Raw genomic sequence first — 26,023 nt, forward strand, 5'->3', positions numbered from 1 at the left:
GGCCGGGGCATTGAGTATAAGAATTGGCAAGTCATGTTTCAGCTGTATAGAACCTTAGTTGGGCCACACTTGGAGTATCGTGTTCAATTCTGGTCGCCACACTACAGAAGGATGTGGAGGCTTTAGAGAGGGTGCAGAAGAGATTTACCAGGATGTCGCCTGGTATGGAGGACATTAACAATGAGGAGAGGTTGAATAAACTTGGTTCTCACTGGAACGAAGGAGTTTGAGGGGTGACCTGATAGAGGTCTCCAAAATTGTGAGGGGCATAGACCGAGTGGATAGTCGGAGACTTTTTCCCAAGGTAGAGGGGTCAATTACTAGGGGGCATAGGTTTAAGGTGCGAGGGGCAAGGTTTAGAGAGGTACGAGGCACGTTTTTTTACACAGGGTAGTGGGTGCCTGGAACTCGCTGCCGGAGGATGTGGTGGAAGCAGGGATGATAGTCACGTTTAAGGGGCATCTTGACAAATACATGAATAGGATGGGAATAGTGGGATACGGACCCCAGAAGTGTAGAAGATTTCAGTTTAGATGGGCAGCATGGTCGGTGCAGGCTTGGAGGGCCTGTTTCTGTGCTGTACTTTTCTTTGTTCTTTGTTCTTTTGAGGTGATGGACGTATTAAAATGTATGAAGGTGGATAAATCTCCAGGCCCTGACCAGGTATATCCAAGAACATTGCCTGAGGCTAGAGAAGAAATTGCGGGAGCCCTGGCTGAGATATTTGCATCATTGTTAGCCATGGGTGAGGTACCAGAAGACTGGAGGGTAGCAAATGTTGTGCCCTTAATTAAGGGCTGCAAAGAAAAACCTGGGAATTATAGACTGGTAAGCCTAACATCTGTGGTGGGTAAGTTACTGGAGAGGATTCTGAGGGATAAGATATACAGGCATTTGGAAAGACAGGGTTTGATTTGGAGTAGTCAGCACAGCTTTGTGCATGGGAGATCATGCCTTACAAATATTTTAGAGTTTTTAAATTAACTCTTTTCATGGTAACTTCACGGTTTTTCACAGGGCTTTTCACAGTAACTTCATTGAAGCCTACTTGTGACTGTTATGGGCCAGGGTTTCGAGAACCCCCAAAGTGTATCATGGAGTTCACCTGACACACAACTTTTACTAGATTGTGGTATGGGGAGCACATGGCCCACTCTACATGTGTGGTACAGCAGAAATGGAAAAGCATTTTTTAAAGCAAAACAATGTTTATTCTATGAACTCAAGATAACCTTTTTAAAACAGACAGTGAACATCGTAGCAACCATTAATTCAAATACAACCCCCAAAGACTACAACACTAAGTAATTCCTACTTTCCTTTTAACATCCATAAGACTTAAAACACCTTTTAACAGAAGCACATCAGGTTAAAGTCACTACTGAGAGTAGTTATTAGTTTTAAATCACCAAAGGGTCGATTTACATTCTTTAGATTACAGAGAGAGACTCTAATACACCTTCTGGCTGTGACTGGAGCTATCCAACTCTGAAAACGAAACAAAAACACACCCTGCAGCAATCAGCCTAAAACGAAAGTAAAAAGCTGACAGACAGCCCAGATCCACCCACTCTCTGACATCACTGCAGTAATAAACACCCATTTCTTAAAGGTACTCTCACTACAGATATTTATATACATACCCATTTATAAACACCCATTTCTTAAAGGTACTCTCACATGGCACCTCCTCCCAAGAAAAAAAGAACCCATCAATTTCAAGACGGTTTCATTTTTCACCTTTTCACCATCCTTTAAGAAATGCACACAGTAAATATACTTTATCGTTTCAAAAAACAACACACGCAAACAGGCATAATAATATAGTCCAATTTTTCTTCTTCCTCCAACTGGAATCATTCTCGATTGACAGTCTCTTTGGACAAGAAAGTCTTTGCACGATCTATCCATTTCTCTACGCCATGGCATTTCTCTTTACAGTCGGATACTTTAGTTCAATCTGATTGCAGAGTCCCTTGTAATTCTCCAGTACAGGAGCATTGGTTATCAAAGCTTTCAGGCAGTCAAATGCCTGTTGAAAGTCCGCTGTTAACTGAAATTTGTTACGCTTCTTGAGCAAGTCCATCAGTAGAGCAACCACGTTACAATTTCAATCCAATCCACTCATGCCAAGAAATCGCATTATTTCCCTTTGTGTCAAGGGTATCGGAAACTCCTCAATAACTGTTGGTTTCACATCCCGTGTGACCATTCGACCCTGTCCGATTGTATGGCCAAGGAAAGTGGCTTGGGCTTTTCCAAATTCACTTTTGGCTAGGTTTATCACCAAACCCGCCTCCTGAAATCGATGGAATAACTCAATCAGATGTTTTCAGCCATGTCTGCCTGATAATTACCAGATCGTCGATGTATAGCGCACAATTGGATAATCCTGAAACAACTTTGTTAGTTAACCGTTGAAATGTGGCATAACTTTGAATTGGTATATACCATCTGGAGTCACAAAAGCTGAAATCTCCTTCGCCCTTTCGGATAAAGGTACCTGCCAGTAACCTTCAAGTAAATCCAATTTGGAAATAAAAGCTGATTGTCCCACTTTCTCAATGCAATCCTCCAAACGTGGGATAGGGTAAGAGTCCGTTCTTGTAACTGCATTAACCTTTCTATAGTCCACACACAACCATTGGGTACCGTCTGGTTTAGGTACCCATCACTATGCATGAGCTACAATGGCTGCAACCCACTTCAATTATGTCATTTTTAAGGATACTCTCAATCTCTTTGTTAACCTGTGCCAATTTTAAAGGGTTAAGAATGTTGTTTGATTGGAACAGCATTCCCCACATCTACATCATGTATAGCCATTTCAGTACTTCCCAATTTATCTCTACAAACGTGCCCATGTTATATCAAGAACTCTTTCAGGTCAGTCTGTTTTTTCTCTGGAAGGTAACTGAACAATTTATCCCAATTTTTAAGAACATCCTCGTTTTCCAATTTAATTTGAGGTATGTCATATTCACAATCATCTGGATTTGGTTCGTCACTTTGAGTTAGAATCATTAAAACCTCCTCCTTTTGCTCTCCTTCCCTTTCAAACTACCTTTTAAGCATATTCACATGACACACTCACTGAGTCTTCCTTCTATCTGGTGTTTTTAACCACATAATTCACCTCACTTAATTTCCTTTCAATCTGATAAGGTCCACAAAACCTAGCTTTTAAAGATTCCCCTACCACTCGTAAAAATACTAAAACTTTATCTCCACTGGCAAAACTACGAACTTTGGTTAACTCATTAGGTGCATCCCTAATTGCAAACAGTACGAATGGAATTCCTTTATCCCAATCCTCTGGATAATCTTGATAATAAGCCCTCAACATTGTCTTTAATGTCTGATGCCATCTTTCTAACGCTCCCTGTGATTCTGGATGGTATGCAGTTGATTTAAATTGTTTTATTCCTAGGCAATACATAACTTTTTTGAATAACTTTGAGGTGAAATTCGAACCTTGATCCGATTGTATTTCTGTGGGTAATCCATTTCTAGTAAATAATTTAAGTAACGCCTCCACAATCTTTTTAGCTGTAATATTACATACTGGAATGGCCTCTGGAAACCTAGTAGACCCGTACATTATAGTCAAAAGATATTGATTCGCACTTTTTGTTTTAGGAAGCGGTCCTATGCAATCAATTAGGACCCTTGTAAAAGGTTCTTCAAATGCTGGAATGGGTTTTAAGGACGCTGGTTTTATCACTGCTTGAGGTTTCCCTATCATTTGACATGTGTGACATGATTGACAAAATTTAACTACATCTTTATGTAGTCCAGGCCAATAAAAATGTTTCTGGATTTTAGCTTGAGTTTTCCTTATTCCCAAATGACCTCCCACTGGTACCTCATGTGCAACTCGCAACACCTTTTTATACCCTACCATCAATACTACTTGATGAACTTCTGCCCACTTTTCATTGGCCTGCATATGTAAAGGTCTCCATTTTCTCATCAAGACATTACTTTTACGGTAATAACACTCAGATTCCTCTTACGTGTATGCTTTCTGATACATCCGTTTTATTTCTACATCTTTTTGTTGTAACTCTGCCAATTTTCCTGAACTAAAAATATCCGCCTCATCCTCCACTTGTTCTTGTTCTTTTTCAACCATCTGATCAAAAATCATTTCTGATAAGTGCACTTCAACTTCATCATCACTCTTTGATTCCTCCTCTTGTCTTAACCTGTGACTTTGCGACCTTGTTACTACACAATCCAGAAAAATCCCAGGATATTCGTCCTTTAACACTTCAGTTGTCTGATTTTCCACTGGCTTATCAACCACAGTCGGCATCACACCCACCTGCGATCCAGCTGTATCATTACCCAAGATAAACTGTATTCCTGGACAAGATAGTTTCTCTATTACTCCTACTACCACTTCACTCTTCATTGGACTTTCCAACCTTACCTTATATAATGGAACACTACTTCTCTCACCCTGAATTCCACATATTACCACCTTTTCTGGCAACATTCTTCCCAAACTACATAACTCCTCATCTCTTACCATTAAAGATTGACTAGCTCCTGTATCTCTTAAAATTGTGACTTCTATACCTGCTCCTCCTGATACACATAAGTAAACTTTACCCACACAAGTAAATTTTTTAAAGAGATCTGGCACCTTCTTATCAATCACCTCTTGATCAGGCTGTACAATCTTTTGCACCTCCTTCGCTTCACTTGGGTTTTCCTTTACCACTTTAACAAACCCCACTGTCTTATCCTGTTTTACCACATCAGCCTTCCCAGTGCTTTTCTTCCACCACCAACACTCTGACTTTACATGGCCTAGTTACAGTGAAAACATTTGAAACTTTTCATTTTTTTTCCACCCTCTGGATTTATTTTTTAATCTGAGGTACACTCTCCTTATTATCTCCCATCAGATCACCTTTACCTTTACCACTTGAGTATTTCTCATATCCCCAGTTTCTATCTCTCACAGGCTGAAACTGATGTCGGAAACCAAACTAATACATAATCATCTGCCATTTCTGCTGCTAATCTTGCAGTTTTAACCCTCTGCTTTTCCACGAGTTCTCACGACATGAGGAATTGAATTTTTACCTCCTCCAAAAGTATAATTTCTCTGAGAGCTTCATACGTTTTGTCTATTTTCAAAGCCCTTATCCGCCTATCAAAATTACTCTGATCCTTTCAAACTCCCATGTATGTTTGACCAAATTCTTTCCTTAAATTTCTAAACCTTTGTCTGTCGGCTTCAGGCACTAGTTCATATGCACCCAAGATGGATTTTTTCACCTCCTCATACATCTCCGATACCTCCTCCGGTAGTGATGCAAATACTTCACTAGCCCTACCTACCAGCTTTGCTTGAATCAGTAATACCCACATGTCCTGTGGCCATTTCATTTGTTTAGCCACCTTCTCAAATGAAATAAAAATGGCTTCCACCTCCTTCTCGTCAAATATTGGACATATTTAAATAGATTCCCTCCACGCCTTCGACTATGATGCTCTTTCTCACTACCCTCGTCACTACCCACCAACTGTACGTTTCCCTTTACGTCTGCCAAATTTAACTGACTGTCATGCTTCATGGCCATTTTCTGAAGTTCAAACTTTTCCTCTTTATCTTTTTCCCTGATCTGTATCTCCCTTTCTCTTTCTTTTTGTTCTGCTAGGGCTATTCTTTCTGTTTTCCTTTCTTCTCTCTTTTCCCCCCCTCTCTATTTCTCTCTCTCTCTTTCGTATTCAAGCGGCTTTAATTCTTTCTCATGTTCCATTTGTTTAATTTGTAACTGAATTTTTTGCCATTTCCAATGAGTCAAATTGTATCTCAGGCAACTTTAAATGCTTAGCCACCGCCATAATGACCTAATCTTTTTGCATTTTGTCAGGTAATGTTAACTGCAATGTTTTTGCCAAAGCTAACAGTCTGCTTTTAGTCTCTGTCCGTAAGGTACTGCGTGTGACTGTCTCCACCCCCAAAAACCTCCTGAGCCTCTGAAAGAGCCATTGTCCACAACACACTCCCTACTTAAACTAAAATACCACACCTGAAAAGCAGACACAATATGCTCACCCCTCACTGTCTTTAAGTTCACTAAGCCAATCCAATAGATAGACTTCTATCCCCCTCGAGCTCCCAATTTGTTATGGGCCAGGGTTTAGAGAACCCCCAAGTGTATCATGGAGTTCACCTGACCCACAACTTTTACTAGATTGTGGTATAGGGAGCACACCGCCCACTCTACAGCAGAAATGGAAAAGTATTTTTTTAAAGCAAAACAATGTTTATTCTATGAACTCAAGTTAACCTTTTTAAAACATACAGTGAACATCTTAGTAACTATTAGTTCAAATACAACCCCCAAAGAATACCACACTAAGTAATTCTTACTTTCCTTTTAACATCCATAAGACTTAAAACACCTTTTAACAGAAGCACATCAGGTTAAAGTCACTACTGAGAGCAGTTATTAGTTTTAAATCACCAAATGGTCGATTTACATTCTTTAGATTACGGAGAGAGACTCTAATACACCTTCTGACTGTGACTGCAGCTATCCAGCTCTGAAAATGAAACGTAAACACAACCAGCAAACAGCCTAAAACAAAAGTAAAAAGCTGACAGACAGCCCAGCTCCACCCACTCTCTGACATCACTGCAGTAATAAACTCCCATTTCTTAAAGGAACTCACTGCAGATATTTATATACATACCCATTTATAAACACCCATTTCTTCAAGGTACTCTCACATGACATGACAATAAGCGATTATTATTATTAAGTGGCCAGGAAGGTTGATGAGGGCAGGGTGGTAGACGTAGTCTATATTTACTTCAGTAAGGCCAAAGTTCCACATGGTAGGCCGCTCTGGAAAGTTACATCACATGGAATCCAGGGATAGCTGGAAAATTGGATATACAATTGGCTTGATGGTCAGAAGCAGAGGGTAATGGTGGACGGATGCTTGTTGGACTGGTGGCATGTGATTAGTTGTGTGCCTCAGGGGTCAGTGCTGGGCCCAATGCGGTTTATCTATATCAACGATGTGGATGAGAATGTACAAGGCATGATCAGTAAGTTTGCAGATGACACCAAAATAGGTGGTATTGTATACAGTGAAGAAGGTTATCAAAAATTGCAGCAGGTTCTTGATCAGCTAGGGAAGTGGGCTGAGAAATGGCAAATGGAGTTCAATACAGATAAGTGTGAGGTGTTGCATTTTGGAAAGTCAAATCCAGGTAGGACATTCACGGTGAATGGTAGGACCTTAGGGAGTATTGTGGAACATAGGTATCTTGGAGTTCAGGTGCAGGATTCTCTAAAGGTGAAGTCACAGGTAAGTAGGGCAGTGAAGATGGCTTTTGGCATGCTGGACTTCATCGGTCAGGGCATTGCATATAGAAGTTGGGAAGTTATGTTGCAATTGTACTGGACGTTGGTGAGGCCGCACCCGAGTATTGTATTCAGTTTTCGTCGCCCTTATATAGGAAAGATGTTATGGAGAGAATGCAGAAGAGATTTATAAGGATGTTGCCAGGACTCAAGGGACTGAGTAATAGGGAGAGATTGGACAGGCTAGGAGTTTTTTCTTAGGAGCGTAGGAGATTGAGGGATGATCTTATAGAGGTGTATAAGATCATGAGAGGCATGGATAGGGTGAATGCACTCATCTTTTTCCCAGGGTTGGGGAATCAATAACTAGAGGGCATAGGTTTAAAGTTAAGAGGGGAAAGAATTAATGGGAACCTGAGGAGCAACCTATTTACACAGAGGGTGGTATGTATGTGGAATGCCAGAGGAAGTGGCTAAGGCAGGGACATTGACAACATTTATAAGTCATTTGGACAGATACATTGATAGGAAAGGTTTAGAAGGATATGTGTGAAATGCAGGCAAATGGGATTAGCTTAGATGGCTTTTTGGGTGGCATGGACCAGCTTGGGCCGAAGGGCCTGTCTCCGAGTCGTAGATTCTATGATTCTATAAAATAACTGAAGCTGGATCATTTTGGGGAGAAGGGGAACCCAGAGAGGAGCAATTGCTGAAGCTACCATATGTCAATTGAATGATCCAGGCTCTGAAAATGTATTGAAATATTGTACCAGCAGCAGAATCAGAGCTGGCACAGATGTACTGTGATTGGCAAAAGAAGTAGAGCTGACATGATCAGTAAGTTTGCAGATGACACTAAAATAGGTGGTATTGTAGACAGTGAAGAAGGTTATCAAAAATTGCAGCAGGTTCTTGATCAGCATGAGGAAAAGCTTTTTTTCCCCACACTGAATAGTTACAATTTGTAATAGCTTGATAAGATCGGGAATGCAAATTCAACAGTAATCTTTAGGAAGGAGAAAAAAACTGCAGCGATGGGGATAGAGCCGGGCAGTGGAACTAACTGGAATGATCTTTGAAGAAGATGAGTTGTTGGGCTCCGTGGCCTTCTTTCAAGCTGTACCATTCTACAGCAACTGGCAGAGAATTTGGAGAAGATAGTTCCTTTTACTTTTATAATAATCTTTATTAGTGCCACAAGTCGGTACGGTTGGGCGGCACGGTAGCACAGGGGGAAGCACTGTTGCTTCACAGCTCCAGGGTCCCAGATTTGATTCCCGGCTTGGGTCACTGTCTGTGTGGAGTCTGCACATTCTCCCCTGGGTCAGAGGAAATATTAAAAAACATGATACATTCTGGACAAATGTCCAAGTTATTCTAAAGGAGGATTTATAAAAATGAGATTCTTTGCAACCATTTGAAACAGCCTACTTTGAATTGCTTTCTACACTGGCAGCCCAAAGGTGGATGGAGTTGTTCAGTGATGCGTATACCATGTATAGAAGGATTTACCACTCTTCCTGTTGCAATAGTCTACACCACGAAGGTTTGGTTCTTAAAACTCTAGTCAGACATGATTTGGGATAATTGAATTCAGATTTTAGGTTGACTCTCCCTGTACAATCAAAAATTACGTTTAGGGACTTCCGGTGGTGGCCATGAGTGAGTGAGCCACACTTTTGGGGGCTCTCACTCCGGCGGGATTTGAGGACCTTGTTCCCTGGTTTTGCAGGGCTGTGGAGCGCTGAAAGGACGGCCACGGGGGGCTAAGGAGCGAGCAGAGCTGCATGGAACTGCGGGAGAGCAGAAAGCAGCACAAACTGGAGAGGAAGGGACAAAGGCAAGGTGCAGGGGAAGCTGACCCAGGAGCAAAGATGGCGGACCTGCGGACCTCGGACCCGGCGATCCAGCAGGCACTGGAAAACATGCTGCAGGTGATAAAGAGCAGTTTTGAGTCGTTGAAGTGGGATAACTTGGACCCATTTCAGAAGGCAGTGTATCAGCTGAACCAGAGACTGGATGCCCAGGACGAAAAAGTTAAGGAGCTGGGGGAGGCGGTGGAGGAGCAGGCGGGCGCGCAGACGATTGCTGCACTAGAAGTCGACGGGTTGAAGGAGAGACAGAGAAGACTGCTGGACAGAGGAGACGAGCTGGAAAATAGAGCCCGTAGACAAAATCTGAGGATCATCGGCCTCCCGGGGGGGGGAGCTGATGCCACAGCGTTCGTGGCGGACCTGTTGATGCAGCTGATGGGGGCTGAAGCCTGTCCGCGACTGCCGGAGCTGGAGGGGGCACACAGAGTACAGGCGAGACAGGTGCGTCCGGAGGGGGTCTCCCCCGTCCGATGGTGGTGAGGTTGCACAGGTTTGTGGAGAAGCAGCGGCTGCTGCAGTGGGCAAAGAGCGCTAAGAGCAGCACGTGGAATAGCAGTGTCCTTCGCATTTACCAGGACCTAAGCCAGGAAGTGGCCAGGCGGCGAGCAGTCTTTAAACAAGTTAAGGAGGTGTTGTTCAAAAAGCACGTGAAGTTTTGTCTGCTCTTCCCGGCCCGACTTTGGGTTACGCATCAGGGCCAACACCACTACTTCTCCGAGCCCGAAGAAGCGATGGACTTTGTGAGGGATCAGGGGCTGGTCTCGAGAAAAAAGGACCCATGGACGCAAGCTAGGGTTCGTGAATTACTGTTTGAAGGGACGCCTACTGTGCATGGACTGCTGGCCGACTGTTTACTGCTTTAAAGGTGCCTTGTGGTGTATTTTTTGTGGGCAGTTTTTGCCCCCCCACCCTCGAATGGTCTTTTTCCATTTTTCTGTTGTGTTTTTTTTTCTCCTTTTTTTCCCCCCTGTTGTGGTGGGTACCTGTTGTTGGGCTCTCAGTGCGCTGGAGCCTGTATTGTAACAAAAGGGTGGCCGGTCAGCAATGGGGATTAAAGATGTTGGTTGGGGGCTTTTGTTTCATTTATGTCTATGGTTTTTATGTTTGTTTCGGATGGGGGATGTACGGGTACTGGGTTATTGCAGTGTTATATATATATTTTTTTAGTGTTCAGAAATGGACGTGGGTTAACACTTTTCTGTGTACACAGCTGGAGCTGTATTGTACCTGGAGCAGCCTCGCGGTGCTGTTTGATGTTTACATCTTGTTTGATCTTTCCCATCTTAGTGAGACTTCTTCGCAGGAGAGTGAACGTCAGCAGGAGGGGGGGAGATTAGAGTAGAGTAGGAGGGATAAATAGGCGGGTAGTGTCTAGGGGAGAGGAGCGGGCATGTGCAGTATGGTTTGATTGAAGTATTGGTTTTATATTTATGTTTGCACATTTCTGTTATCTGTAACTGTTTACAATGCCAAAAAATACCTCAATAAAATTGTTTGTTTAAAAAAAAATTACGTTTAGAGTTATCTAAATTGTCCAGGCGCGCGCACATGCAAAGTAAACAGAACTGTTGTAATAATTCTAGCTACAAATTTATTTATAAAATGATAAAAATATAAAAAGTGGACGGATTTTGACTCACATTATATGAATACATGTTTATGATTCTCCCTATTTTGTTGTATAACTAAATCTTAGGAACTGATCCAAGTCTAGAAAGATTTTCCTTGATATATGTCCACTCATTGGAAGGTCAAACCTGACTTTGAGTTTAAAGCTGTGTATTGCGTATGCTGGACAGGCTAGCTCTCTATAATTCAAAACATTGTGCCTGCTAAATTTATGGATAAGTCTTTAACTAAAAGGTGGGTAAAGTTTTTACGTAATGCCAATTTACCGGAAATGCCGATTTTATAGGCCGGCTTGTGGACTTGTACTGCATTGTGGTTGTTTTGTCTCCTTTACATAGTGGTCGATTTATATCAGTTATTGATCGACTTCAAACTCCGTCAGCACTGCATAGTACTTGTGCCAATCTACTTCTTCCGAGAAACTGCAAGTTTAACCATGACAGTTCTGGGCTGGTCAGTCCTGCAGCACAGCCTCCACATGGGTCATATTGTTGATGCGGTGAATTAGGCTGAAGCTTTCCTTCTCTGAAGTACAATACCGGGTTTAAAGAAAGTCCTTTTTTACGGAATGAACTTGGCCCCAATCCATTTTGTAAAAATGGAATTTACCCATATGTGTTTTGAGCTGACTGGTGGAACATTTTTAACTGGTGCAAAAGAAAAATCTCTAAATCTTTCATAGTTGCCTCTCCCTCAGAATAAATACTATAATTTGTATCAATTCAGAGTCTCTCCACTAAAATTGGAATCTCGTAATCAGAGGAATCTGTTCTATGGCATTGCCTTAAAACGTTCCGGTGTTTTCTTTCTGTGTGGTCCCTCCTTTTGCATGTCTGTCTGGTTGAATTTTTATGTTTAATGTGAACTTAGCTTTGAGCATTTGAAAATGGTAATTCTTAATTTTTTATACTTATAATTGGCTAGCACTGCTGCCTCACAGTGCCAGGGACCCGGGTTCAATTCCAGTCTTGGGTGACTGTCTGTGTGGAGTTTTGCATTTTCACACCCTGGGTACTCCGGTTTCCTCCCATAGACCAAAGAAATGCAGGTTAGGTGGATTAGCCATGCTAAAATTGCCCCTTTGTGTCCCGGGGATGTATTGAGGAGGGGGGGGGGGCTCAGACAGGGTGCTCTTTTGGAGGGTCGGTGCAGACTCAATGGGCCGAATGGCCCCTTCTGCACTGTAGGAATTCTATTCTATACTGTTCCAGGTAATATATGCATGTCCATGGATGTTTGAAGTTGCCTCTACTGTGCCGTAACAGTGTGCCTCAAACAAATTGGTTTGTACTCAGAAGTTTGAACTTACATTTGTATTTCCATTTGTATTTGTATCAAAAATCCTACTAGTTTTGTGCTGTCTACTTATACCTTGGAGGAACTGTGTTTGGATTTACAAGCCTAATGGGAATTATTCTCAGTCCAATTTATATTTGAGGCCCAGTTCCAAAGGTGTGAATGTTCATTATTCAAATCCACTGTGTCACCCATTTCCTTGTGCAATTTTTAAGATTATTGATATTTATTTTCTGATAACCTTCCATTGATAAACCAAATGAAATGTTTTTGTTCATCTTATTAGTGTTCAGAATGACAGCAATCAAGCATGCTTTACAGAGGGATATTTTCACTCCAAATGATGAACGACTGCTCAGCATTGTCAATGTTTGCAAGGCAGGCAAAAAGAAGAAAAACTGCTTCCTGTGTGCTACAGGTAGAGTTTTAACACTGTATGCAGTCAGTTTTAATGAATGTTTTATTAGTATATGTGCCACATGATGCATGACAGTTTTTCTATAGCTATCTAAACCATTGCTTTTATTGGTGTGGAGATTGGACTTGGGTGGGCACAGTAAGAAGTCTTACAACACCAGGTTAAAGTGCAACAGGTTTGTTTAGAATCACTAGCTGTCGGAGCACAGCTCCTTCCTCCTCGGATTCCTCAGATTCACCTGAGGAAGGAGCTGCGCTCCGAAAGCTGGTGATTCGAAATAAACCTGTTGGACTTTAACCAGGTGTTGTAAGACTTCTTACATTGCTTTTATTATTGTTAATCTATACACTTATAATTCCAAACTGTCTGAATACAACAAACGTCAGATTTCCATGATTTTTGTCTCTTTATTATGAGAAGCCATTTGAAACCTTTATGTATGTTAATCTGACTCTGAAGGACATCCTTTTATAGCTATTTTACCGGTAGAACTTAGCTAACTGAATTGTATGACTTTTGATGAATTAAAGGCAACTGCTCTCAGCAAAAGTTAGCACTGTAGGTTTTGGCACAATTGTGATCATTTCCAATGAAATACTCAGTGAAAATGTGAATGAATTTAAATAATGCAAATCGTACTCCTTGAACTATCACTTTCAGAAGCAATGATTCCTGGTTAAACATAGGAGTGCATTTCAGTAATGAAATATCAATGATTGTTTGTTTTATTGATGTACTGAATTGAAAACTGCCTGAATCCACCTCTGCAATGTTTCCCAACTCTGTTCCAACTTCACCACTGCTGAAATGTACAACCATGTATTCAGCATTCCCTTGTTCACTGTCTACACTTTTGTCACCGCTCTTCCAAACTCATTCATCTCCAGTTCCACTTCTTCACAAATCCTGTCTTCATTCTTCTAATCTAGCATGCATCCGTCCCTTCTTTGACCCTCTGCAGTGTGTAATCTTCTGTTCCACCAATCATTGAATCAATCCCTATAGTACAAAAGGAGGCCATTCAGCCCATGGAGTCTGCATTGACCCTCTGAGAGAGAACCCTACCCCTGCCCCATCCCTGTAGCCCCATCCCTGTAACCCCATCCAACCTTGGACACTTAAGGGGCAATTTATTATGGCCAATTCACCTAAGCTACACATCTTTGGACTGTGAGAACCCTGAGGAAACCCACGCAGACACAGGGGAACGTACAAACACCATGCAGTCACCCAACGTTCAAATCGAACCTGGGTCCCTGGTGCTGTAAGGCAGCAGTGCTAACCACTGTGCCACCCTGCTGCCATTACCCTGCAAAAAATCTCCATGTTTTCAAATCTTTGTCAATGTTTTCAATGACCTCCCTTAAATGTTCTCTGACTTCTGCTTGAGTGTTCAAACTCCCTCTCCCCTTCATGAAGCAATTTGGATGCTTACCCGAGTTAAAGACAGAGTAAGTTCGCTGGTATGCGACGCAGAATGTCTGATTGTAAATACTTTGGTCTATCAAAATTTAAGCAGTACAGTACAAATTAGGATTTATTTTGCTTTCAGCTTGTTACAGCAGCTGTATTTTAACCAGACAACCTGTCGTGTTTGGACTATAATTTAATCTCTTCTTTGTGACCCTGCTGTTGTTTTGAATGACATCTACATTTCTACAAATGTGTAGATGTTTTATCTTCACACATGATCAAGTACATACCATAAAAATTACGACTAAAGTGTTCTGAAACAAATAAAATGACAGCATTTTCTAGTAAACCGTCATTATAGTTACGCCCCCAAAAAACTACTTGTACCGTAGTTATTCTTTTACTGTTTTTTCTGGCATGAAATGCACCCCCATCCTAGCAGCAACAATCTCCATTCATGTAACACTTTTTGCATAAGAAAACATTCCAAGATGCTTCACAGGAGTGTTATCGAACAAAACTTGACACCAAGCCCTTTAAAGGATTGGATTTGGATTAGATTTATTGTCGCATGTACCGAGGTACAGGAAAACTATTGTTCTGTACAGTTCAGACAGATTGTACCATACATGAGAAAAACATAGGACATACATAAATACACAATTTAAATACATAAATGCAGGCAACAGGTGAGCTTCCAGGGTCTAGTACTACTCAGTGGAGAAGATGTGTGAAGAGATCAGTTCATTCCATAAGAGGGTCATTCCTGGTAACAGCAGGGAAGAAGCTGTTCTTGAACCTGTTAATGCGTGTCCTCAGACTTTTGTATCGCCTGCCCAATGGAAGAAGTTGGAAAAGAGAATAACCTGGGTGGGAGGTGACTTTGTTTATGCTACCTGCTTTCCCAAGGCACCGGCACGTGTAGACCGAGTCAATGGATGGTAGGAGGGTTTATGTGATGGACTGGGCTGTGTTCATGACTTTGGAGTTTCTTGCGGTCTTGGGCCAAGCAGTTGCCATACCAGGCTGTGATACAGCCAGATACTGAAAGAGTCAATGTGGACATGCCAAATTTCCTTTGTTTCCTCAGGAAGTATAGGCACTGTTGTGCTTTCTTTGTAGTAGCACGACATGGGGTGGACCAGGACAGATTGTTAAGATGTGTACATCTAGAGATAATAGACAGGTGATCGGGAGCTTGACCAAAGTGTTAGGTTTTAAGGGGCATCTTATATCTTAGGGGAGAGAGGTAGGGGAGAAGGAGGAAATTTTGGAGTGTAGGGCCTCAGCAACTGAAGACATGGTTGTCAATGGTGGAGCAGTTAAATACGAGTTTGCGTTAGAGCCCAAGGATGGGGAGAGAGGGCATTATAGGGCTAGAAGAGATTAGAGCAGTGTTCCCCAAACATTTTTCCCACTGGGATCCAATTTTGAAGCTTTGAAATTGCCATGACCTCCTCAGTGGGAGCTGAGAGTGCAGAAGGGTGGTTAGGGAGTCCGTGTTTGAGAGGGACAGAGTTTTAATTCTCAACATATTTTTAAGAACTTGCCTTTTCATTTGATCTTGGAGCAGGAATGATACCTTAAGCGTCGGACACTTAGGCCATGCTCCCCATTGTAAAAAAAAGCAAGGATTTAAGGGGGCCTCGCAGCTGTTAAAATTCCAAAGAACATCATGGCAGCCGTTGCTACTACAGAGCTCACTGCTTCTGAATCTTGTCTCGTGAACCCCAGTTGGAAAGCCCTGGGCTGGAGAGATAGGGAGGGGAGGAGCTATGGAGGGATATGAAAACAAGGATGGGTATCAATGCATTGCTTAACCAAGAGCCAATGTAGTTCATTGAGCACAGAGGTGACGAGGTGCAAGTTAGGATATGAGGTTTGAACAGTTTGGTTCAGCCTCAGGCATTTATCAGGGAGGAGGATGGAGTTGATGCTCATCTCTGTACCCTTCTCTAGCCTTCAGAGAATCCTCAGAGAATTCTGCGATCTTCCAATTCTGACCCATCACCAAAAGATGCCGGCTGCTTTGTTGGCTGTCCTTTGGTGACTTTGCTGCTTTTGCCTCTGGCACTGTGCAAGGACTTGTACTTGTACCTTTTGCACAGAAATGTGCGTTAAAGCTTTGCACAGAGATGTAAGGAAAAAATAGATGGCAAAAGAAGAATAAAGAAACTGGACAATAAAAGCAAATTACTATGGATGCTGGAATCTGAACTAAAAACAGAAAATACTGGAAAATCGCAGCAGGTCGGACAGCATCTGTGGAGAGAGAGGAGGCTAACGTTTTGAGTCTGAATGACTCTTTGTCAAAACTGGAGGGAACTGGAAATAGGGTCAGATTTTTACTGTTGTGGGGGATGTGAAACGGTGGGACTGGATGGGGGGGCAGCAATAGGTAGAGATTGACAAAGATGTCATGGACAGAAAGGCAAAAGGAATGTAAATGGAGTGATTAAGGCTAAGAATGGTGCTAATAGTGGCACATAAAGAGATTAGAATGTGTGAATGGCAGAACAAAGGTGAGCAGTGTGCCAAAGAGTAACTAGGAACAAATCTCTGGGGTGGCTTAAAGTTCACTTGTGTGCGATCTCCCCAAAGAATGAAATAAACATCAGTTTTGTAATAGTATTTTAGATCACTCCCTTTAGTGACCTGGAACAATATTTTGGTGTTTACAGCTGTTTTTCCATGCACATCTAATTTGTCAGCTTAATGTTTGTTATTTACAGTAACAACAGAGCGACCAGTCCAAGTAAATGTTGTAAAGGTGAAGAAATCAGATAAGGGGGATTTCTACAAACGGCAGACTGCATGGGCACTGCGAGATTTGGCTGTCGTTGATGCTAAAGATGCCAACAAGGTATGATTTGAAAAAATTAAAGGCCTCCGAGATCACTGATAATCTTCTGTGTATCTATATTCAAGAGGCGGCCAGATATAGCAGTTGGGGCGAATAGGATCAAAGGTCATGGGGAGAAAGCAGGATTAAGCTATTCAATTGGATGATCAGCCATGATCGTGATGAACGGCAGAGAAGATCGAAGGGTCAAAAGGCCTCCTCCTGCTCCTACCTTCTATGTATCTATGTAATTATGCAACATTTCAGTCCAAGTGATTGCCCTTATAAAGATATTAATTGTGAACAATTAGCAATCATACTAGATACCCGAGTTTGCCACTTTTTTGTTTACCACATCAGTCCTGTTAGATACCTTAAAATGCTGCAGCCGCTTTCTGTTGGAAAAAAATTGGGCGCATTGTGGTTTCAAAGCTTTATAAGTGGCACCTTTTCATCTGAAAACCAAAACGTTTCTAACACAACTTTAGTTTATTACTCCGAGCTAATTTTTCTCTTCCTCCACCACCCCACTCTGCATGTCCCATCCTATTACCCAAATGTTGGGAAGTCATTTTGGTTTTCATAACATTTCTTAGTTCAAGAAAATTTGAATTCGAAGTTGAATTGAGCAATGAGACCAAGCAAATTAGCAGACACTCAATGAACTTGAGAGCTGCTCATTTCACTGTGCGCATCTTTTAGAATATGGTTTGATAGGCACAGAGATATTGGCAAAAGTCCAAATTGAATCCTGGAAGTGCACATCCTGTCAATTAATTGTGAAACATTAACTTTGTTCAGCACGAAAGTCTATAATCTAGTGTCCGTCCCATCCTATCCGTGAAAACAGTGACAAGGAGAATACAAAATAGAATGCTAATGGAGAAAAATTGATTTGAAGCAGAAAGAAAGTATGCGGCTATATTTTCAAGTGAACTTCTTCCTTACCCTCACCTCTAATTTCCCTCCCATCCCATAAAAGGTAAGTTTAATTAAAATTTAAAAACCCTTCCCTTGTAGGAGATATTAACCTTTATTTACTCTGTTCCAGAGCTCCACCAATCTACATATTCAGCAAGATGTACCAGTACCCAAAAATGGGAGGGTGAGTAAGCTAAACAGCTCCATAGGAAATCTTTAAAAACTTTCTGATTTTGGATGCTAGTTGGGAAATGCCTTTGCTGGGAAAAAAGAAATCCTGAGCAAATACAGCGATGGTCAACTGGTACTGAAATTTCCCACTTCAAACTTCGCAAATAGCATCCAAAACTGGAAAGGATACTGATCTATAGGATTTCCTGTGGAATGTTTTGCTGACAGTTTTGAGCTGATGTTAGGCGAGCAGCTACAGAGAAGGAGAGCCCAGAACTGCCTTTGTCTTTTTTTTCAATATTTGTGTTGATATCAATTTGTGAAGAAAAAGGCTTTATTCCTTTAATTTAACACAATGGTGATTATCACTGGGCTGGCTTTCTCCTTCCTGCAGTGCAACCACTACCACAGCTCCTAAAGATGATCGGACAAAAGGTTGCGCATTTAGACCTTGTGAATACAGTCTTGCCATGTGCCTCTCATTGTCCGTGAGGATCCCTCATTTTGGTTAGGCAGTCAAATATAACTGGGGAACTTTGCTCTTAAAAATTGGTACAATTTAATGTGTTTTAAGAAGGTCACATTATGAGACACTGGCAATGAAGAGTATCACTTCTAACATTTCATGATATTGACAGCTCTGTAGCTATCAATAACAACTTACATTTATATAGTAACTTTAATGTAGAAAGACATTCCTTGGTACTTCACAGGTGTAATCAAAAAAATCGGCACAAAACCAAAGAAGGCAATGTTAGGAAGCGTAACCAAAAGATCAGGCTCTTAGTCGACTCTTAAAGGAGGAGATGGAGTTGAAGAGGCAGAAAAGTTTAGTGAGGGAATTCCAGGGGACAGGACTAAAGCATGTGAAGGAACAATCCCCACTCATGAGACAAACGTGTAGGAGAAGGAATAGTGAGTTAGGAGAATGGGGAGGGTTGGGAAATGGGGGGTCATTGTTGGAAAGGGTTAAAGGGTAAGAGGAGGGGAAAGACCATGATTGGGTTTAAATATGAGAATGAAAAGTTTAATTTTAGCTCCAGGTCAGTGAAGACAGGAGCAGGATTTGATGCGGGATAGACTTTTGGGTGAGCTGAAGTTTACAAAGGTTGAAGGATGGGTAGGATACATAGGAATCAAGTGGAAAAGGTAAGGCATTGGTAGAGTTACAGCATCCGATAGAGCACAGGAAATGCTATGGTGGGATAAGTAGTTTGTTGCAGTGATGCAAAGAAGATTGGGTTGAAAGCTCAGTTTAGGGTCTAACAAGATGGCAAGGTTGTTAACATCCTGGTTCATCTTTCCATTATTGTCAGAAAAAAAACTGTGTCTTGAACCAAAATTCAAATGCAGCTTCAGAGCTTAATTCTTTGAATGTGCAGGAAGTATTAATTTGAGTACACAGTTAAGCTGTGCAGAGGAGTTTGAAGTTCATCAATAATATCCCAAATACTTCATCTCCTCAAATGTTTTTGTAAAATTCAGTGGAAACTAAATGGATTTGTATTATTCACGTTTGCAGGAGAATCCAGAGTTCGATTTGCACTTTGAAAAAGTTTACAAGTGGGTTGCCAGCAGCACAGCAGAGAAAAATGCCTTTATCTCTTGTATTTGGAAACTTAATCAGCGGTACCTTAGAAAGAAGATTGAGTTTGTCAATGTTAGCTCACAGTTATTGGAAGGTAAGACCTGATGTGATGATGATTTCTTTTTTGAAGAAATTACTGATCTCAGTTAGTGTAATTATTGTTTAAAAATCCATTTCCTACTTGTGTTACATGATTGTGATGATTTCCTTGTCAGTGTGGACACAAACATTCCTTCCAGTCTCTTTATTACACAACTTATTCTGTTCCTTGCATCCCTTTCCATCTCCTGTTATCTTTTCAGTTCATTGTAGTTAAATGCAAATAATTGGCATCTGAGAAAGGTTATCACAAAATATTCATGTGATCATGTCCATAATTTTATATTGGTCTTTTTCTCCAGATCTGAATAATTGGTCCATTACAATATTGGACTATAGCCAGATCAAGCTCAGTTTAAAGTTACTATTTTATGCCGTTTCACTGTTTGTATGTTTTATCTCTTGTCCTTTCTAGAATGCACAGTATGGCCAATGACTGTAGGATGTACTGCGGTACATAGCATTTGGATTGGAGTAGTGCTTTGTGAATGGGGATTTTAATTTGCTTCTGTAAATACTTTTTATTTCTAAATTTTTAATTATTGAAAGGGATAACTTCAGTTGCAATGCCATTACTTGAAAACTCATGGTGGATATGGCAAGCCCAGCTGTGTTAGAGAACTCGCTGTAATATGGTTTCTTTTGTAATCAGTATTGCTGCCTGTTGCTGTGATACTTCTTTGCTTACCTTCCTTTAATTCTCTTTCTCTATTCTTTCTCTGCAAAGAACTTCCTAAAGTTGCAGAAGGTTGGTAACATTTTTCTTACATTTGTCTTTCTGGTGTAATTCTGTAATTTATGCATCTCCTTATCTAGTGCAGTACAGGGGTTCAAATAAAAAAAAGAAAGAGTTTGCCTTTATATAATACATTTCACGGCTTCAAACACCCAAAAGCACTTCACTTTCAATGGTCTGTTTGCCCAAACCTCTGCTTTTCTGAGTGAAAAGAGGCTTTCTGCTATTACATATCTCTCTATCAATAGGAAGTATTGGAATGTACTAATGGCCTCTGTATTGTCTGATAATATGGGTAACTGATTTTACGATGGCCCATTACCTTTCAGAGATCTTATGAAAATACCCAGGCCTCTTTTTTCGAAGGGTGCCAGCCTTTTCTCTCCCTCTCAAGTTAAAAAAAATACTGTCTTTGAGAATTAACCCATAGAATCCTGAATCCGCGGGCGCTTGTGAGCGGGTCGGCCGCATCGAGTGGAGCTCCCGCCGGTGGCCACTATTTGCAGCGCTTTCCCGATTCTTCCCGCTCCCCCCCCCTCTCCGATTATTGTCGGCCTTTGGGGCAGTCCCGGGCATCAAGTGGGGCCGGTTTGAAAACCGGCAAGGAACCCCGCGCGGGTGTCAGGCGGCTGGTGCTGAAGCATTGGGCCCAGCGCGCGCGGAAGTCGGAGCAGCGGGGGCGGAGCCAAACAGGTCGAGGTGGCAGGCCCGAAGCCATGGCACAATGTCCCACATCGCGTGGCTCCCACCTAGAGTGTGGTAAGACGACTGATGTCTGGACCCAGGGAATTCTGGAGGAATACAAGAAAGAAGTTTTAAAGAAACTTGGTGAAAGTTTTTTTTTTTCTTTTTTTGAAGGAAGAATTTTTTTTTTTGTCTATAATAAAAAAAAACGCAAGATTGAAGAAGGAAAGTAGGGTGAAAGAAAAAAAGGAAAAATAATACGTCGTTAAAGGATGCGAAAAGCAGCGTCGAGGAAGGGAGGAAACGCGGGCTCGCCGTTGAATGAGAGGACCAGCAAAAGTGCTGACAAGATGGATGCCGGTCTGCATGGTGGGGCCGCACTACTTACGGTGGAGAAGATGACTGAGGTGATGGCGGTGGAGCTGGAAAAGCAGTTTGCGAGACACATGGAGGCTTTGAGGAAGGAGATGTCGGTCGCATTGAAGTCATTGGTGGAGGAGGCAATCGCCCCGGTGAGGGTAGCTGTGGCAAAGACATCGGCCGAGGTGAGAGAGCAGGACGAGAAGGTGAAGGAAGTGGAGGAAGCCGTGTCGCAGCACAGCGACCAGTTCACTTCGATGGGGGACGAGCTGCGGAGGGTGGTGGAGGTCAACAGAGGATTCCGAGCAAAGCTCGAGGCGGCACAATCTGAGAATTGTGGGCTTGCCCGAAGGGACAGAGGGCCCAAGGCCAACAGAGTACTTCGCTAAGAAGTTGGTGGAGTTGATGGGGGAGGGTGATAACCCCTCCCGGTACGAGCTGGACCGAGCTCATCGGTCATTAAGGCCGAAGCCCAAAGTGAATGAGCCGCCAAGAGCAGTAATTATCTGCTTCCGTAAGTACTGCATGAAGGAGAAGGTGTTGAGCTGGGCGAAGCAGAAGTGCAGTGGGATGGCGCTGGAGTTCGGATCTACCAGGACTTGACTGTGGAGTTGGCAAAAAGACGAACAGCGTTCGGGCGAGTGAAGGCGGCATTGTACAAAAAGGGGGTGCGATTTGGTATGGTATACCCGGCGAAGCTGAGGGTGACGTTTGATGCCAAAGACTTTTATTTCAAGACAGCGGAGCCGGCTGAGGCGTTTGTGAGGGGAGAAGGCTTGGGACAGACGTGAGGAGCGGAGCTGGAAGAGAGACTGTGGATTGTGATTGGGGAGCTGGAAAATGTATGAATGCTATAACTTTCATTTTTACTGACGTGTATTGTAATTTACTTCTCTTCACATTGTTGCAGAGTTCAAGTTATTAGTTGGGTTGATTGGCATTCTGTGTTGCGACGGTTATATCTTATTTTAGTGAATTGTATGGGGTGAATTGGCTGTTTTTGTTTTTTCTTTCTCACGGACTGGGTGGGAGGGGACGGTGTACCTTGGCGGGGGGAGCCACCTGCACTAATTAACTAAAGTCGGCTAGTGAAAGGAGGTGAGGTGAGAGGAGGGCTGCGGACATTGGATCCTGGTTAGCAGGTTTCGTTGGGCCTACGAGGCGAGCGGGGGGGGGGGGGGGTTGGGATTGATACTGGGAGATGTTTTTTTGAGAGGAAATGTAGGGGGGGGGGTGGGTTTGGGATGGGGGGGAAGGGGTCCGATGTTAATAATGGATAAGGGCGGGTCAGGCTCATTGGGCAGGGCCCGGTGGTATGATGATGGTGGATAAGAAGGCGGGTGAGAAACCCCCAGTTAGGATGTGGAACGTGAGGGCGTTAGGAGGTCCGGTCAAGGGTGCTTCCGCATCTTAAAAGTTTGAAAGCCGATGTAGCAATGCTGCAGGAGACTCACTTGAGGGTGAAGGACCAGATGAGACTAAAAAAGAGCTGGGTTAGTCAGGTGTTTCACTCTGGATTTGATGGAAGGACTCGAGGGGTAGCGGTAATGGTCAGCAAAAGAGTACGCTTCCAGATGGAGAAGGTGGTGGCAGATCAGGGGGGTAGATATGTGATTGTGACAGGGCCGCTGGAGGGGAGGTTAGTGGCGCTGTTAAGTGTATACGGTCCCAATTGGGACGATGTGGGATTCGCAAAGGAGGTGTTTGGGGCCATCCCCGACTTGGACACACACAAACTGATAGTGGGGGGGAGATCTGGAACTTGGTGCAGGAACCAAGGTTGGACAGGTCACTGCCGTGATCGCTGGTCCCATTTGGGGGGGGGGAGGGGGGTGAAGGCGTTGGCTGGGCTAATGGTGGAAATGGGAGGGGTGGACCCTTGGAGGTGTCTGCACCCGAGGGAACGGGAGTATTCGTTTTTCTGAGCAGTCCATAAGGTATACTCGCGGATTGACTTTTTCGTGGTGGGGAAGGTTTTGCTGGCTGGGGTTAAGTGGTCGGAATACTCGGCAATTGCAGTGTCAGATCATGCTCTGCATTGGGTGGATATGGTACTGGAAAAGGGGGTAGCGCAGAGGCCGGGGTGGAAATTAGATGGAGGACGTTTGGGGGACCAAGGGTTCTGTGACAAAATTTAAAAGGTAATTGAGAAATGTGTAGGTTTCAACTGTACGGGTGAGGTGTCGAAGGCAGTTGTCTGGGAGGCTCTAAAGGTGGTGGTGAGGGGGGAGGTGATTTCAATTAAGGCCAGGGTGGACAAAGAGGAGAGGTTGGAGCGGCAGAGGGTAATAGATGAGACGTTGGAGGTAGATAGGAGTTATGCAGAAGTTGGGGACCCAGCGAAGCTGGAAAAGAGGAAGGAACTACAGGCAAGCTTTGACCGGTTATCTACCAGGAAGGCGGTGCGCCAACTGAGACGAGCAAGGGGTGCAGTTTATGAACATGGAGATAAGGCAGATCAGCTCCGGAGGGAGGCAGCGGTAAGGGAAATTGTTCAGGTGAGAGATAGGGCAGGGAAGTTCGTGGTGGCTCCGGATCTCATTAACAAGATTTTTGAGGAATTTTATGAGAGGTTGTACAGGTCAGAGCCACCTGGGGGAGACCGTGAGATGCAGGAATTTCTAGGTGGGTTGGAGTACCCGAGGTTAGGGGACGGGGACAGGGCTACATTCGAAGGAGCGATAGTGGAGCAGGAGATAAAGGATGCGATTGGGAGGATGCAGTCGGGGAAGGTGGCAGGGCCGGATGGGTTTCCGGTGAAATATTATAAAAAATTCAAGGATAAGCTGGCACCCCTGACGGTGGGGATGTTTGAAGAGGCGATAGGGAAGGGGGTGTTACCACAAACTTTTGGGAAGGCATCGATTTCCCTGTTGCTAAAAAAAAATAAGGATCCGATGGAATGTGGGTCGTATAGGCCTATATCACTTCTGAATGTGGACACAAAAGTATTGGTGAAGGTACTGGTGGGTAGGCTGGGGGAGTGCCTCCCAAAGGTGATAGGTGAAGGTCAGACGGGGTTCATGAGAGGGAGGCAGCTCTTTTCAAACATTAGGAGGGTATTGAACGTCGTTATGGCACCGGCAGAGGGGAAGGAAACAGAGGTGGTTGTGGCATTGGATGCTGAGAAGGCGTTTGACCGGGTAGAATGGGGTTACTTGATGGCAGTTCTGGAGTGGTTTGGGATTGGACCAAGATTTGTGAACTGGGTAAAGCTACTATATAAGGAGCCGAGGGGAGTGTCCACACAAACAACATCAGCTCGAGATACTTTTCTCTCCACCGTGGGACTAGGCAGGGATGTCCTATGTCCCTCCTGCTGTTTGCACTCGCGATTGAGCCGTTGGCCATCGCATTAAGAAGTTCGGGCATATGGAAAGGAATAGTGCAGGAGGGATAGAGCATAGGGTGTCCTTGTATGCCGATGACTTACTGTTATACTGTGTCGGAACCGAGTGTGTCGATAGGGGGAATATTGGAGCTGCTTGGAGTGTTTGGGTCTTTCTCGGGGTACAAACTAAATCTAGACAAGTGAGTATTTTGTGGTGTCTCGGCCGGGGTTGGGGGCAGGGGTGGGGGGGGCTGCCATTCTGTTGGGCAGGGACTCACTTTAGGTACCTGGGGGTGCAGGTTGCCCGGGAGTGGGGGGAACTCCGCAGGTACAACATTTCTAGTTTGGTGGGGAGAGTGAAAGCTGATCTGGCAAGATGGGATGGTCGCCCTCTGTCACTGGCGGGTCGGGTACAGGTGGTTAAAATGAACGTGTTGGCACGATTTCTGTTTATTTTTCAATGCCTGCCGATTTTCCTGCCAAAGGCTTTTTTCAGAGAGATTGAGGGAAGGCTTACTTCGTTCATATGGTGAGGGAAGGTGGCCAGAGTTAGAAAGGTGCTGCTACAGAGGGGAAGGCAGGCAGGGGGTTTGGGTCTTCCGAACCTGATGTATTACTACTGTGCGGCGAATGTTGATGTTGAGAAGGTGCGGAGCTGGGTCAGAGGGTTGATTCCCAGTGGGTCAGAATGGAGGAGAGTTTGTGCAGGGGGTCAGAATTGACAGCACTGGCAACAGCACCGCTCCCGATGGCCCGGGGAAATACTCAGGGAGTCTGGTAATAATAGCTTCATTGAGAATTTGGAGGCAGTTTCGCCAACACTTCGGGTTGGGGCAGGTTCAAGGGGAATGCTGATTCAGGGGAACCACAGATTTGAGCCAGGGAGGCGGGATGGAAATTTTCCGAAATGGGAGGAGAAGGGGATTAAGACACCAAAAGATTTGTTTCTTCGGGGTCGGTTTGCAGGATTGAAGAAGCTGGAAGCGAAGTATGGGCTGAAGCAGGGGGTAATGTTTAGATACATGTAGGTTAGAGATTTTGCCAGAAAGGAGATACAGAGCTTCCCGGTGGAGCCGGCCTCCACGTTGCTGGAGGAGGTGCTGACGACGGGGGGACTGGAGAATGGGGTAGTGTCAGCGGTTTATGGAGCTATTTTGGAAGAGGTTGAGCCGATTCTTTGAAGGAGTAGACGATGTGTGTGAACGTTGCAGGGGGGGGCCCCACTAATCACGTTCATATGTTTTGATCCTGTCCAAAGCTAGAGGATTATTGGAAGGAGGTTTTTAGGGTAATTTCTAAAGTGGTGCACGTGAAACTGGACCCG

The 26,023-nt window shown here is 43.5% G+C and overlaps 1 protein-coding gene across 10 annotated transcripts in view; it reads left to right on the forward strand.

The window, feature by feature from the left end:
- Positions 1–26,023, forward strand: part of exoc1 (exocyst complex component 1) — a 140,773-nt gene that overhangs the window by 15,961 nt on the left and 98,789 nt on the right. For 3 of the 10 annotated variants that reach the window (XM_072496797.1, XM_072496799.1, XM_072496800.1), the window contains exons 2-6: positions 12,423–12,554; positions 16,700–16,830; positions 17,861–17,914; positions 19,424–19,583; positions 20,316–20,336. In XM_072496797.1, the coding sequence (XP_072352898.1) occupies positions 12,431–12,554; positions 16,700–16,830; positions 17,861–17,914; positions 19,424–19,583; positions 20,316–20,336 (490 nt within the window). In that variant the 5' untranslated portion in view covers positions 12,423–12,430. The remainder of the gene's footprint in view (positions 1–12,422; positions 12,555–16,699; positions 16,831–17,860; positions 17,915–19,423; positions 19,584–20,315; positions 20,337–26,023) is intronic. The other 7 variants (XM_072496801.1, XM_072496803.1, XM_072496805.1 and 4 more) reach the window with 3 other exon arrangements.

This window comes from Scyliorhinus torazame, chromosome 3, assembly GCF_047496885.1.
Source record: "Scyliorhinus torazame isolate Kashiwa2021f chromosome 3, sScyTor2.1, whole genome shotgun sequence".
NCBI classification, from domain to species: domain Eukaryota; kingdom Metazoa; phylum Chordata; class Chondrichthyes; order Carcharhiniformes; family Scyliorhinidae; genus Scyliorhinus; species Scyliorhinus torazame.